Genomic DNA, 17,334 nt, shown 5'->3' on the forward strand with positions numbered 1-17,334 from the left:
CGCTCCTCTAAAATTTGTTGGAAAGCCAGCATGTTATTCATAGCCGCCCACAAAGATTTGTTTTTGTCTCCATGATCGCTTTTGCTGAATGAAATAAGTTTCGCATCATGGACATCACTCGCCGTCATATTCTTGTTTGTAACGTGCAACGATGAATGACGTCATAGATCTCACAAGATAATGTCTCGCCTATTTAAAGTCCGAAGGGATTTTCCCTAGATCGATATTGCCAGCTGATATAATCTGACTGTTAATTATGCCATGGCATTTTAAATCGTTGGCATGGTAATTATCTTTGAAACACCATAAATAATGTTTGATAGTCTGAAACTTGTGACATTACTCAATATATTGAGGGTTGCAAAGTTCCACTACTCATACTTCAGTCCAGGCTGCACACTCTATTTGACTGTCTGTTACAACCACACAATTTTTTCTGTAGACGTCAATAGTTTGGCCCCGTGGAAAGCCAACTACGAGCTGGAAAGACGTTAGATGTAAGTATCGACATATAATGCAATGTGTTCTCTTTCAAAGGGTAAAATTTAGAGAAAACGTACAGAATTGTTCATTTGTAAGTGTTGTGCTCGTTGTTGATGAGCAGTCATTGACCTAGAAGGGGCAACTACGGTGTCAAAACATTTCAACTATGATCAAACGAATTTTCAATGGCTCATACGTTTTGATTTGAATTGTAGAAGACGTACAGTGGATTTAGAACTTAGGCCTACTTTCTACACACTACCTGTTACTATCCCCAACCTGATGATGGACTCTGTTAGTTACTAGTAACCTCAGTATTGAAACCTTCGCTTTCTTGATGTCCAATCCTAAATACGCGATGTTTTCTTGGAATGTTTAACTTTTATCTTGTTAAATCTTCAGAGGTTTCTGATTCCCTTTGGTCATCCTCGTTAGCGAACTTTACAACGATTGTCAGTATGACTGACGAAGTTACCGAAGCTGATCTGAGCAACATGAAATTGTCCGCCTTCCTACCTAGCCTTCGGAGACAAACAGAATTGCGCAAACTCAACTTGTCGCTAAATAAACTGTCGGACATACGCCAAATAAAGAGCTTGACAAATCTCGAAGAACTGAAGTTAAGCAACAATCAGTTTTCATGCTTTCCTGAAGTTGTCTGCGATTTACAGAAACTACAACATTTGGACATAGAGGGCAATACTATCAACAAGCTACCTGAATCTTTTGGGCAGTTAAGAAAACTAAGGAAACTATGTCTTGGCTGGAACGCTTTTACTGAGTTTCCGTTGCAGCTCTGCCAGTCTGAGTTATGGCAAATTACAGAAATTCATATATCGCACAACAAGATACAGGTGTTAACACAGCAGATTTCGGTTTTGACCCAATTGGAAATGCTGGATGTCAGTTACAACTATATTGTACATCTACCTGACGGCATTTGTAACCTACAGAAGTTGAAAGCCCTGATAGTATCGCACAACGAACTGGTGCGCCTTCCCGACCAGCTGACACCGTGTCTTACAGACTTGAGGGTACTGGACTTGCGAAACAACCCATTGGAGGACCCCCCTGCAGCTGTGTGTGATGGCGGTCTAGAAGATATTCGGCAATATCAGTTGAAACGTGTGTCTCCATCAAACCATGAGAACGAACTTCATCGACCCTTGTGTCATCAAGCAGAAGAAGATTGGGTCGGTAAGTGAAATGATCAAGGCAAACCCCCTTCTGCATCATTTTCTACAACGATCATGTATTTTTGAAACAAGTGGTAAATAAATGCCAGCATTAGTCACGCTAAAACTTGTTCCTAGCCGCCCACACGAGAACTTTGACAAATTTTCGATCGGGTCACTACATACGCACTTGTAAACAACGTTGAAATATCGCTGGAATTTTAAACACCGTAGAGAAATGTTAAGCCGGTCCCATGACAATTTTTACGCTGGTTTAACCTGTAACTCGTATATTACTATTAAGTTAACCGTCAGTAGTTAATTAGTAGTTACTCAAAGCCTACTCACAAAAGAAAAATCAATAAATGCCGATAATGATAATCCTTTTGCTGACAAAAAATATTTCTCGTTGACGTCACTGCAGGTAGAGGGGCCTCATTTTGAAACTGTTGGAGTATATACAGTTTTATTTGTGAAAATAGAAACTCAGTTTTCCTCACGGCGCTAAAACAGGAATGGCGGTCATTTTAATTTCACGTGTCGGTAAACATTTGGTAACGTATTTCTGGAGAACCGAACATTACACGATGGCCCTGATAATTATCCTTGATTTTGAAAAGGAATAGCTTAAAGTTTTTAAACGAAAAGTTTGAGCAAAAGTTTAAATCTTGCAAGGTGCACACTACCTTAACCATACTGTGCTACATCACAGACACTGACACGGACTTCTGTTACTATATAGATGGATCACATACTGTGCTACACCACAGACACTGACACGGACTTCTGTTACTATATAGATGGATCACATACTGTGCTACATCACAGACACTGACACGGACTTCTGTTACTATATAGATGGATCACATACTGTGCTACACCACAGACACTGACACGGACTTCTGTTACTATATAGATGGATCACATACTGTGCTACACCACAGACACTGACACGGACTTCTGTTACTATATAGATGGATCACATACTGTGCTACACCACAGACACTGACACGGACTTCTGTTACTATATAGATGGATCACATACTGTGCTACATCACAGACACTGACACGGACTTCTGTTACTATATAGATGGATCACATACTGTGCTACATCACAGACACTGACACGGACTTCTGTTACTATATAGGTGGATCACATACTGTTCTACATCACAGACACTGACACGGACTTCTGTTACTATATAGATGGATCACATACTGTGCTACATCACAGACACTGACACGGACTTCTGTTACTATATAGATGGATCACATACTGTGCTACATCACAGACACTGACACGGACTTCTGTTACTATATAGATGGATCACATACTGTTCTACACTCACATACACTGACACGGACTTCTGTTACCATATAGATGGATCACATACTGTGCTACACCACAGACACTGACACGGACTTCTGTTACTATATAGATAGATCACATACTGTGCTACACCACAGACACTGACACGGACTTCTGTTACTATATAGATAGATCACATACTGTGCTACACCACAGACACTGGCACGGACTTCTGTTACTATATAGATGGATCACATACTGTGCTACATCACAGACACTAACACGGACTTCTGTTACTATATACCGGTGATGGATCACATACTGTGCTACATCACAGACACTAACACGGACTTCTGTTACTATATACGATGGATCACATACTGTGCTACACCACAGACACTGGCACGGACTTCTGTTACTATATAGATGGATCACATACTGTGCTACACCACAGACACTGACACGGACTTCTGTTACTATATAGATGGATCACATACTGTGCTACACCACAGACACTGACACGGACTTCTGTTACTATATAGATGATCACATACTGTGCTACATCACAGACACTAACACGGACTTCTATATAGATGGATCACATACTGTGCTACATCACAGACACTGACACGGACTTCTATATAGATGGATCACATACTGTGCTACACCACAGACACTGACACGGATTTCTGTTACTTCTATATAGATGGATCACATACTGTGCTACATCACAGACACTGACACGGACTTCTGTTATTATATAGATGGATCAGAGATACATTAACAAATGATCGGGTTTTTCATTCGAAAAATATACCGGTACTGTTACATAATGCATTTACAGGGTACAGCAAGCTTGCAGATTAAAATATCCATTCTCAAATTCTTCCGGAGGGTGCGAGACAATGACGTCACAACGTGTGTCCATAGGCACATATCACCCACCCCCTGAAGTCAATGCAAATACATATTTTCTATAATTAACTGGAAACTTTGTTGAGTGAGAAAGTGTTCGTCCTCTGTGATGACGGTCAAAGGTTCTTGGTAACGTCACGAATGTAAACCACGACCTTGACAATGACCGAACTGATGTCTAAGATGTTATTGTGAAACTTCCCGTCAAGCATTCTGCTCATTGAACATATTTAAAGTTAATCGTCATTTCGTCTCATAGGCAAACATGTCAGAAGGGGTGATGGTCATATCGCTGTGACTATCAAGCCGGATTCTGAGGTAAGGCTGCAATTGATGATAGATACAACTCTCTTTTATTGTTTATCTGGCAACATTTTTATTATATCAATATATGTAAAAGCGTTTTAAAACACAGTTGAGATCCTTCATTATCTCCTTAACTAATATTACTTGGAATTTCCTACATGGTACAGAATAGATAGATAGACAGATAGATAGATAGATAGATAGATAGATAGATAGATAGATAGATAGATAGACAGATAGAACATACATACATACATACATACATACATACATACATACATACATACATACATACATACATACATACAGACAGACAGACAGACAAAAACCCACCCATCCACACACACACACACACACACACACACACACACACAAATATATGATGAATGTGTGGTAAACGAACGTATATCGGAGGTATCTGAGTTTGTCGACGTAGTTTGATAAATTATAATTCAAATGAAAGTCGAATATGTTATCTGCAAATCTCACATCCACAAAAAGAGGTGTTAAACTCTGTTCTTACCAACTTAAACATTTCATTTTCTAAAGTTAGTTTCAGTTGGAAGTGACAAATAACATTATTTTTATGCAGCAATTTTCTAACCACAGGCTTTCCCACCAGGATGGCTTGTCTATCACCAGGTCTTCAGTTATTGCAGTTCGATGAATCTATGAAATTTTGAATAAGGCTGACAGGCCTTATAATCCGTCTGGACGACGAATCTTGTGCCTTAAAGATTGACAAATATAGATTGCAAAACACTGCAGCTGAAGAATGTAATGCTTTACTATCACTAACACAAGAAACAATCACGTGAAAATGTTGGCTGTATATTTCCTGTTCGTCGTCATTTTTATCAGCAATGATATCAAATCTGCGAAGAATGTGCAAATGCCCCCTGTTCACTCTTATTATAAGCAATAAAGTCAGCACTTACACGTTACTATAGCAACAAGTCAAAATATTGTTCGCAAATCAATATCAGACTGCTCAGTAAACCATAAATTAAAACATTGCTGGTTAAAGGTAGGACCCTTTCAGGTCGATTAGGTTAGTGTTGCATATTGCTAACAAAAGTAATATTGTTAGGTTGACTGCCTTGTGAAGTTTTTGCCTGACATCATCAGTATATAAGGATCTGATCAGGCCAAGATCTAAGAGGTCACAATCTTGACCTTGAAATTTGGCGAAAGTGATGATGATGCAGTTTTCTGCAACCGTTTTTGATGTTCTTTTTTCTGAAGGCGTTGATATGCGACCATCTTTGAAAAAGTCGTATTTTCAATGACGGCAGAATACTTTGTCTTAATTCCAATACAACATTGTAGAGATATGAAGGCAAGGCAGCCCTCTAGAGTCTTTCGGTTTTGACAGTATGATATCGTGAATTATTAAGATTTAGATGTTAGTTTTTTATTTGGAATGTTATGGTATTGATTTTGTTGACCACACAATAAAGAACTTACAAAACGACACGGCATGAATGCTTTGAAGTGATGCGCGTGATGCCCGGACACAAATCTCCAGTTTCCTTAATCTTGTTCACACCAGGTCGTAGACTTGTCCCCAGAAGTGTCTCTGAATATCCCATATGGTGCTGTAACACGACAAGCTAACATCACAGCGGAAATCGTCGACGCACCAACTTACAGACTGGAAGATTACGAGTATCTCATCGGAGATGTCTTGGACTTCGGGCCAAAAGGCTTCACGTTCCAGAAACCAATTATCTTGAGCATCGAAAGCGATGAGGACTTAGACCTGATAGATTACACTACACGTGAAGTTGTCATAAGGACAACGCAGGACAGAGTTAAGTGGGAGAATCTGAAAACATGGAAGGTATGGCTAGAGACAATCTCTTTTAACAAGACGTACAGTCGTATTGCAATCTCTGATTTGTCAGTTTCCTTTTGAGAAAAAGTCCTCCAAACTTCCAATTACTGTATTAAATAACAAATAAGAACTATTAAATACATTCTTTCCGGAATATTAATGTAATATATGTCTTGGTGGCATTACGTTGGCCTATACGTGTGTCGTTTATTGTACAGGCGTAGTATAACATATAAACACTATTAGTCTTCAGTAACCTTTTGTTATAAATCCATAGCTGAGTTTCATGTTATTTGTGGCCGGTTTTTACACAGCAGATATGCTTCCGTTGTTCAGCTTTAGAGCAGAAGCATTTCTAACTGATTTTGTTGCCGAAATCCTGTCACATTAAGGAGACCGACTCTCTCTTACAAATGTCATCATTTCGTGCGCGTGCATTATTGCACATAATGTGATTGAGATGAATCAGTTCTCTAACATTAAAATAGCACTAAGCCAGACGAAATTCTCAGATTGTCGTGTATTTATTCCCTTTTCTATTATTCAGGAGGGAAACACCATAAAAGCGGAAGTTCAACACTTCAGTCATTTTGCACCTCTATGCAGACCCGTACGGCAATCATTCTCCGTTCACCTAGCCGATACGGACACTCTCAAGATTGCGTGCTGTGACAACCATATAAGCATAAATTTTGCTTCGGCTCGCCCCTCTGATAAAACAAACACCCTCACACTGCAGGTAACTCTTGTTCCAATTATCAAATTACCATTCTCTCGATTGTTGTAGAACTTGTTTTTTCTTCATAAAACTACCAACCTAGATATAACAATAACGACAAGCACACCTGCCAGTAAATGTGAACGAAATTTCATAAATCAATGTCAACACATGCACCAACTCTCGGTCGTAATGTCTTGTTCCAAATTTGTCAATAAACACAATTCATACACCCTTAGTGCAACTCGTCAAACGATTAGTGAAACGCAACATTTTAATAACGGTGTTATAATAATTGCGTTATGTCAATTTTTCAGCTACACACCATAGATGATGACGTTCTCTTAAGGGCATGTGAGGTTACAGGCTGCCTCCGAGACACAGATACGATTTCTATGAGTACCATTCTAGAGGTTAAGACAACGAAAAAGCTCGACAATATGGTGGAATTGACTATGTCTTTGCCTGAAGGGAAAAATCTTAGTCAAGAAGCAGTGATGGTTGAGCTGCAAATACAACTTAGTCGACTGAAAGTATTACGAGACGCGGACGATGACATATGGGTCGATATTACCAAGCAAGCCCGTGTAGAGTCAACCACCGATGGATGCATCAGTTTCAAGCAACATGGATTATCCGAGTAATGTTTGCTGAAACGATCGTATCTTGAGAAAGTGTTTCCAATGTCAGTTGAGAGAGAGAGAGAGAGAGAGAGAGAGAGAGAGAGAGAGAGAGAGAGAGAGAGAGAGATTTAATCCAACATTTCCAGGAAATCGTCGCATCACTATCAAGGTCCATACTAAATATCCAGCGTTTGACCATAGACCAAAGAGAAAAACGTCGTTTTCTCTGGGGTCTGTGGTCTCACACAAAATCATGTACACCGTCTCTACCTCAGTAATCATGTACGTAAGGACTTACTTTCCCACCGCAAATCGTTTGCAGATTTCATGGTCAAATATACAGCTAAATTCCAAGGCTAAATATACAGTTTGCATATTTTGTGATCAAATGTGACGTGTTGATAGTTGTTCCCACTACTAACGCAGAAATTTATAGCGAAAAATCTTAAAGCCAAACAGAAAGCAGTGTTTTATACGAATACTTTGACCTGGCCTTATACCTAAAACATAAAGTAATCCTACAGAAATTCACACTTACACCAACACAATATAATTTGTAAAGAAAACTTAAAATATTTGGCTAAAATCTATTTATAAACTTGAAATTTATGAAATTTTATTGTCTCATGTTTACTAAAATACAGCATTAAAATTCGGGATGAAAGTAAAGTTTTGAGCTGAATCGTATTATCTTGGGCAATATTTAAAAATCTGTTTTCAAACTTTGTATTTACTCTTATTTTTCGCAGGCAAAGTTGCCGTTACGCCGTCATAATCGCGGAGCAATGGATGGATGTAGAGCGGATATCGAACGAAGCAACGAGAATGACTAGAAAAGGTTCTAAATTGGCGAAATTTATCCTTCTACAATACGAGGAAAATCTTAGCATCTTATACGTGGACTGTTTGCCTAAAGGCGAAGAATCTGACGTGATACAAACAAGAAAGAATGATGGATTTTCTCCCAAGGCAGGGTTGGCTTACTCCAAAGACATTGATCTCAACGAAGGTGAAGAGATCTTTCTCAGAATAAGTGGCGATGGAATACAAACGTCTTGCGAGCATTCTCTCCAGTTCAACTCTCGACTTGAGAACAACATACAGTTATTCCTTGACTTTGACGGTGACTGCACAGGTGACTTGGATCAGACAACAACCAGGAGTTCTGTGGGTCGAGTTGACTTCATGCTCATCGATCAAAATGGTATGGAAAGAAAATGCTGCACTCTAGGATTTAAAATTCTAAAGGTGTGTGAACAAACTAAATGTGGAGATGTCAATATTAATTTGGTTATTCAATTTAGATATTGTTGGACAAGTATTCAGACAAGATGCTTTGACTGGCAGATGGATATATGGCTGACTTTTGATGGATAACAAGAAGTATAGATAGATCACTGATGAATAGAAGCGTACATACATACATACATACATACATACATACATACATACATACATACATACATACATACATACATACATACATACATACATACATACATACATACATACATACATACAACGTACATACATACATACATACATACATACATACATACATACATACATACATACATACATACATACATACATACATACATACATACATACATACATACATACATACATACATACATACATACATACATACATACATACAGACAGACAGACAGACAGACAGACAGACAGACAGACAGACAGACAGACAGACGGACATACATAGATACATACATAGATACATACATAGATACATACATAGATACATACATACATACATACATACATACATACATACATACATACATACATACATACATACATACATACATACATACATACATACGTACGTCGTACGTTCCATCTGAATGACATTTGTCTCTAATTTTCATTATAGAAAATGGAGTTCGGTAGACACACATTGTCAGAGGACCGAGCAAGATCAGAATACACCGCAAATGTTAGAACGGTATCATACAGGAACACTGCAAAAAGAGAAGAAGGAAGTAAGTGATGTCATTTTGTAATTAATACTGAGCACGCAAGTTAAAATATTGTATGTAGTTTGCGAGCGCCTTTTGCTGTAGCTAATTTTGTATCATTTGACTTTTAGTTGACAACACCTTTATTTTCTAAGGTGGTTAAAGAAGTTTGGCACCAGTAAGAATTTTATGATTCAATTTTACAGAGCTGTGATTGAAAGTCCCTCAACTCTTCTAACCATTTTTTGGTTTGGCTCATTACCTAAGCATGAGAAAGCACAATTAAATGAAATTGGCACAGATATACCCTTACTTCATAATATCTATCGCCAGCGTGTGGCTAACAGGGCCCCACACATTATCGAAGGCAGCACTTAGCCATCTGATTTCAATTAGGCCCCCTACTCCCCTCTGGACGGCGCTATCTTTTAAAGTAAATACCGCACGTTTTAGCAATAGTTTTTATCCTCGTGCTGTACAAATACCATCAGATCATAATTTTAATTTGCACTTATTTTGGACCACCTGTATCCATACGATTTAATATTCTTAATTTTCACTCTTTTGGTTTTATTGTCGGTTTTTAAAGTGTTTTTGAGTTATTATTTGATGCTGTGTTGTTTTGTGTGACGATAGCAAGACAAATTCCGAATGTTCGAAGTACATAATGACAATAAAATAATCGTATCGTATGGTATTGTTGTAACAGCCTGACTGGATAACAATGTGCAGGCTGACGGAGAAACTATGTGTTGACATGTTGAAAGACAAATATATATAGGTGCGCCAGGTAAAGTTGACACATACAAACAGGATCACGGGAAATCGTTGAGAAAAACCAGTAAAAAACAACAGATATTTTGAAATCATGGTAGCCCTCATATTTGTTCACAAAACCACATGGTAAAATTATGCTTGGCTACATGGCAAACAGTCACTTTCATTATGCAGACATATGTAAATCCATCATGTTTACCACACATGTAAACGTGGTGAAAGCGCATGTCCATATAATCTTCTACAACCGTTCTTCCACGTTACGCTCTTTCTCAGTATGTACGCACCGCTCACAAGTAGGCTGACTGTGAATACATCATTTTCTCATACCTTTTATCTAGATTTGGATATTGCAATTAATAGTCTTGTACCAATGCTCCTGAAAGACGACTGGCAACCACTTGCAAGGCGTTTAGGGCTAACTGATGCCGACTTGGGAGCAATATTGGTCGCACATCCGTCGGACTTAAGGGCACAGATATACAAAATGTTTGTGATGTGGAGAAGACAGATAGGAAAGGCAGCTACTGTTCAAGCGTTGATCGACGCACTGAAGGAAGAGAAACTGAGAAATCTGGCTGATAGTCTAGAATCATTATTAGGTCAGTATTCAAATGTCTCGATAACTGTACAATAACCGATAATAAATCACAGGAACATAGAAACCATTCTAGAAGTTATGCCTGCAGAACAGGTATACAATTTGATGGGAATTACAATCTTTGTCTAATCGGCATATACCGCAGATATATATATATATATATATATATATATATATATATATATATATATATATATATATATATATATATATATATATATACGGTAAAAAATGATAACAAGTAGAACACAGGACTTAGGCGTATATATATATATATATATATATATATATATATATATATATATATATATATATATATATAAAGGGACAAAGTCGGCCATTTTTCATGAATTTTGTTTTGATATGAAATACTACTTACATTGTTTGACATGTTTAAAGATAATGAATAGGTGACCATGCATATATTCGACCCCGGTTTTCGACATGATACATAAAACCAACGCGAGAATGAATTAATGGTCATGACCATTAATTCATTCTCGCGATGGTTTCATTTAATTTGTCTAAAATTGGGGTCGAATATATGCATGGTCACCCATTCATTCAGTATTTTCAACATGTCAAACAATAAAAGTAGTATTTCATATCAAAACAAAATTCATGAAAATATGGCCGACTTGGTCCCTTTAGATATATAATGTGCCCTTATATTTACTCATACTTCTATATGATATGATATTTGTTCTCTTCTATTCCTATGTCTCTTTGTGTTGACATCAGACAGTGTGAGTGTGAATGTATATGGAATTTCTTCGAGATTTGTCGGATACATGATTTTGAATGACATGTTTGTTTATTTGTCCTTATCTATACAATGTCGAGTTTATTTTTCCCTCATTCTTATTCGGGTTCCATTCAGGTGACACCACAACGACACCACAATGTTATACGGAAACTGCAGGTTGTACGGACAACGACAACACAGCGAATACAGGTGCAAAGTGTGATATGAAGACCGAACAAGTAAAAAATAAACGAATTAAACCAAAGAATGATGCTAAGGTGAAGAAATGCTTGCCTTATCAGCATATCAAGTATACAAGAAGGCTACCAAAACGGAAGGGAGTATCTGTTTCGTCTGTAAATGTACAACTGTCAAATATTGGACAAAGTAAATAAATCAATACTATGATATCACGCCTTTCTCAACATTTCAAAACTAAGTTGTTTCAAATAAACAAAATCGCTTTATACCGATGTTTTGTTTTCGATTTACAGTGCGTTTATCTACACCAAGTTTCGTAAGCAAAATATCAGAAGTTGAGATGACTTATTGCCACTGAAGTCTGTCTCCGAGACAAATTCTGCTTTACATGAGAAAAGTTTAATCTTAACACGCAGAAGATTTATTTGATGTCTTCTTGCATTTGTAGTTTATCGAAAGAGATTTATCAACTTGTAGTACAAGTGTGGTTTTAACCATCGTAAGTATACGTATTGCTATGGCAATTTGTGGACTAGTTATATTATGAAGTAGATCTAGCTTCTAAAATAGATTATTCTCACACACATCATATATGCGTGCAAAACAATCATGTGAACATGACAGTATGCATATACACCTGTGTCTGTAATCTATGGAGTTTGGTCGTACAAAAAGTTTCGGTATCAGAGGACGTAGAGTCGAGTAACTTTGAAGCGTTACGGTTGTACAATATAATTCATGGTGTGCATTGGATGCAATTTGACTTCTGACCACAAAACCTTTACGTCAATACGTCAGACACGGGGAAAAACAAGATAAGATTTTACATTTTTTACAAAAAATCTACATCTAAACATTCAGTGCTTAACAAAGTGAATAATGGTCTGTCCAAAACCTGTAAATTTGAGTGAACTTATGCTGCGTAACTGCAATTTTTACCATGTTAACTACGCTGTGCGCATTAAAGTTTCGTTCTGTGCGCCTTGCGGATGCGCTAAACGCGCTTCCAGTCTGTTCGTGATCGCACGACGTCGCAGTGTGCGACGGATATCATAAAACGCTTTAATTTCCACTTTTTCGTCTAATGGTGGACTGAAAAAGGTGTATAGCAATATGGTTATTCACAGAATACAGGAATTTGTGTCCTGATACATGACGTGAATAACTTCATATTATGCAGACAACAGTTCACGTTATGAAATATTCACATGAATGTGACCGGAAAGATTTTCTTTGCTTCGTCTTACAGTTACATGACTTTCCTTGTCAAGACAAATCTGTTGAATCTTGACATTGTGATTCTAACGTCTGAAATGATTTGCTAGAGATTATTTGTGTAGGCCTATCACAGTATAGGTCGGACCTTTATTCACATTTATCTGTACTTTTAAAAAATTATCAAAACTTGTAACTGTAACATGTTCATACTGAAGGCGAACTGTGATGAGCAAATTATGCAGCAATATACACGGTGCACTAGGCAAGTGTTCAACAAGGGATATTTTCAGAAAATATTTTATGACATACCACAGATTTTGTCCCTCTCACGATTCGATCGATCCTTTATAATTGTATATATTGATGCAACTAACATGCATACATTAGCCTGCTTCTAGGGGAAGTATTTGGATGCAGTTTTTGCAGAAAATGCTTGGCTCCTGTGATGATGAAGTCACCGTCCATCGATGACCGTTCAAATAGAATGTTGTGTTTATCACTAGTAGTTTATTTTTAGAACTGCAGTTCACATGGTAACTGAGAACTTTCCAGATCTGTTGTGTTATTACATACTAGTTGAAAACTTTCCAGATCTGTTGTGTTATTACATACTAGTTGAAAACTTTCCAGATCTGTTGTGTTATTACATACTAGTTGAAAACTTTCCAGATCTGTTGTGTTATTACATGCTTACATGCTAGTTGAGAACTTTCCAGGATTATGTACTATTAATGGTAGTATTTTCTGAAACGGTGTTACGCCATAAATGCGGCGTGGCAACGTGAGTCTCGTGAAATTGGATTTGCTCGCTGAATTGTTGACGTCCATTGCTAACCAGTGGGACATCGACTTTTACTTTGAACGTATGTGAAGACCTCAAAGTGGTCCCCGACTTCAAAGTGGTCCCCATCCTAAATGTCCGGTAAGATAGGGGGTTAAACTCAAGTCTGACGACACCTACCGCATAATGGCGCTTTTGTTGTCACACGGACGTTTCCGATGTAATATCAGCTGCTATTTTAGTATTTAATACTTAGAGTTGGGAAAAATGTACAAAATAAGGGCTGAGCACAGAATTAACAATGGGGAGGGCTAGTATCTACATCAATCATGACTTATCTATAAAATGACTCATTTGAAGTCATATCGATATTTGGAAGTCATTCTAATCGCTGTTCGTAAATACATAAACGGATATGAAATACAATTTGCAGCATTGCTGTGGCGTATCAATCGCATTTGCGGGTCAAAAATTCATCGCCACAAGCCAGTCCATAGACATTTTTGGTAGTTTACTTCGACCGGTACTATAACACTGGTCAGTTCACGACCCATTGTCTACTTCTGCTAGCTACCTCAATAATATAAACATGTATTTTCAACCGTTTTCCGTGAGCCGACGTCCACGAATTCTGCAACGTTTGCCCTCTCGCGTAATTGAATACTTTGGGTCTGTCAAAAGTTCAGAACCGAGCAGAAACAGTCGACGGCTCAAAAAAAAGCTGAAATTATAGATGTTGCCACATTCAACATAATTAACGGAAGTAGGAGATGAGTCATAGATAGTCAGAGATAAAGTAGGTACATGTTCATTTATTCAAAGACTAAGCTATTTCATTATTTTGCGAGGTAAATAAAAAAACGATTGGTGTCGTAGTAAACTACAGAAAAGGTCTATGGACAGATTAACAGCGGTTCTGAAGCGATATCCTTGACACGAATGCAATCTATAGGCCTCAGCATTATGCTACGAATGCACAGATGAAAAATACACCAGAATAGGGCTCGAGGCCAATATTTTAGGGGGATATTTTTCTTAATTTTTTTTTTACAAAGATATCCAATACCTACCATAGAAAGTGACGCGATTGAAGTAATACATTACCTAAAAGAAGTTGAATACAGCAGGCGGAGCGTAAAATTATCCGAATTTTCATGGGACACCTTTGAAGTCAAGAGGACGCTTTTGAAGTCAAACTGATTTCTTTATTCTTTACTAAAAGCTTGAAAAAACAGGAAGTGTACTCTTGTCTTATTTATACCTGATACTTAACAGGTCGCATATTCAATTGTAAAATCAAAACATTATTTCTTTAACATAAACGATTGAATACAGGACAGAGAGCGTAAAATCATCACAAGTCTTGGGGACCACCTTGAGGTCAAAAAGACACTTTTGGGGTCAAACTGATTTTCTTTATTCAATACCAAAAGTTGGACAAAATCAAAGAAGTGTAAGGCTTACTATAGTTTTATTAATACCTGATACTTCACAGGTCGCATGTTACATTTTTCAAGTCAACACATTCTTTCTTTAACATAAACGATGTTGAATACAGCAGAGAGACCGTAAAATCATCAAAAGCTTTCGGGGACCACTTTAAAGTCAAAAGGACACTTTTGGAGTCAAACTGATTTTCTTTAAGCAATACTAAAAGTTGACAAAATCCAAGGAAGTGTACTATAGTCCTATTAATAACTGATACTTCATAGGTCACATGTTACAATTTTCAAGTTAGAACATTGCTTCAATTACGCAAAAGAAGTTGAATAAAGCAGACAGAGTGTACAATCATTCTATTTTCCCGGGGACCACTTTGAAGTCAAAAGGACACTTTTGGAGTCAAATTGATTTTCTTTATTCAATACTAAAAGTTGACAAAAATCCAAGGAAGTGTACTATAGTCCTATTAATAACTGATACTTCATAGGTCGCATGTTCCGTTTTTCAAGTTAGAACATTGCTTCAATTACGCAAAAGAAGTTGAATAAAGCAGACAGAGTGTACAATCATTCGATTTTCCCGGGGACCACTTTGAAGTCAAAAGGACACTTTTGGAGTCAAACTGATTTTCTTTATGCAATACTAAAAGTTGACAAATATCCAAGGAAGTGTGCTGTAGTCCTACTAATACCTGATACTTCACAGGTCGCATGTTCCGTTTTTTAAGGTAGCGACTCGGGTTCATTGTCACTTATTTTCAATCCTCATTTTCACAAAGAAGACGTGGTCACACACCCGACATGTGGTACTTTTTTTATCTGCTCGGTCACCGAAGAGTTCAGAAAATTTGTTAGTTTTTTAAAAACAGTGCGCATACGGCTGTTTTACTCAAAAACACGTGTTTTTTAGTTTTTTTACTCAAAAAAGTGTAAGTACAAATCTCCAATCGGCCTTGGTGATCTGTTTACGGCAATCGACGGCTGGGTATACTGGGCAAAAAACTGTGTCCTGGATTTTTGAAATTCGCTTTTGTTTTCGCACAATGCACCTTCAAAGTGTCAACTTGACGTTTTTTGCATAAATTATCGGCCTTTGTTCACGTTTGTCAGGATATCTTCACTTCCAGGCCCTTTATCGGAATCTGAGACACGGTCTTTCAGATATATTCATTCACTGTCCACAGGTGAAAAATCAGGCTAGTCTGTCCAGGCGCCGCCGACTTATACTTATTTGAATAATGTACGCACTGCAAAAAACGGAACTGAGAAAATCGACGATTTGTGTAAATTTCCTATGCGTCACACATTGTGACCAAAAAGTCCGACTCGCGCACTATTTTCTGCGAATTTTCTTACACCAGGACTAAGTTGAAATATTTAGAGTCAGTTTTGGGAAATTTGAATATGTTTACGATTGCAGATCGTGTGAAAATAGAAAGAAATTATACACTGAACTGGCAAATGCTTAGTGCCAGCAGTGGTGGTATTTACACAACAAACACAGAGGGGTACTTAGCGATTTAATCCATTTTTGGAACGTTTAACTAGTAGATTAACTGTATACTGTTGTCTCAACGGTTACAATCTAGTTACCAGAGTTCACAGTCAAGACGAAGACGTCGAAACTTGCGTAAAAAAGTCTATCCGATCGAGACTTATGTGCTGTCGTCGCGCGATCGCGTCGGACATTCACTTGTTCTTGACTCAAGTTGTCTACTTCCTGTCTCGCGATCGGCAATTTATGCATGTTCTGTGTGAAAAGTGATTGTCAAGTTCATGGTAGCGCCGACACTGTGCGAACGGGACGTCACTTACTAGTTTTCCTACCTCAAGATGAGACCATGATGAGACGAACACACGTAACTCTTGACAACATAAAATGTCTGTCGTATTTTCTTAGCTTTTGCACCGCACTGCAAACTTTTCGCCCTTCGTTACGACGGGAGAGATTGACTCGTGTTATTTTTTCAAACTTTATATGTGTTCTTGTACCGATTTTTAATATCAAACTAATAATAATCACGCCGTAGCGTAGAACAGCGCAGGCTGTCATCGACAGCGTGTTCCGAGAGACAGAGTATCGACTAGTCTACAGTGGAGTCAATACCAGCGCACACATAATTATTTCGGAGATTTTTACTTTTAGTCAAACTCTCGATGACTGACCTCATATAGCAAAAATTGCTAGTTTCAGCACTTCTAGAAGTTGAGCCGGGTTTGTTTT

General features: G+C 37.7%; 1 protein-coding gene across 1 annotated transcript; it reads left to right on the forward strand.

Annotated features, from left to right (window-relative positions):
- The first annotated feature begins 406 nt into the window (after positions 1-406).
- On the forward strand, positions 407-12,172 carry LOC139120838 (p53-induced death domain-containing protein 1-like). The gene is made up of 10 exons (XM_070685430.1): positions 407-497; positions 886-1,680; positions 4,142-4,200; positions 5,741-6,031; positions 6,573-6,764; positions 7,061-7,383; positions 8,116-8,614; positions 9,261-9,369; positions 10,464-10,724; positions 11,604-12,172. Exons 2-10 carry the CDS (start codon positions 942-944, stop codon positions 11,861-11,863), a joined length of 2,733 nt encoding a protein of 910 aa, XP_070541531.1. The 5' UTR covers positions 407-497; positions 886-941; the 3' UTR covers positions 11,864-12,172.
- Positions 12,173-17,334: the final 5,162 nt, after the last annotated feature.

The sequence above is a fragment of the Ptychodera flava genome, chromosome 20, assembly GCF_041260155.1.
Source record: "Ptychodera flava strain L36383 chromosome 20, AS_Pfla_20210202, whole genome shotgun sequence".
Classification (NCBI taxonomy): Eukaryota; Metazoa; Hemichordata; class Enteropneusta; family Ptychoderidae; genus Ptychodera; species Ptychodera flava.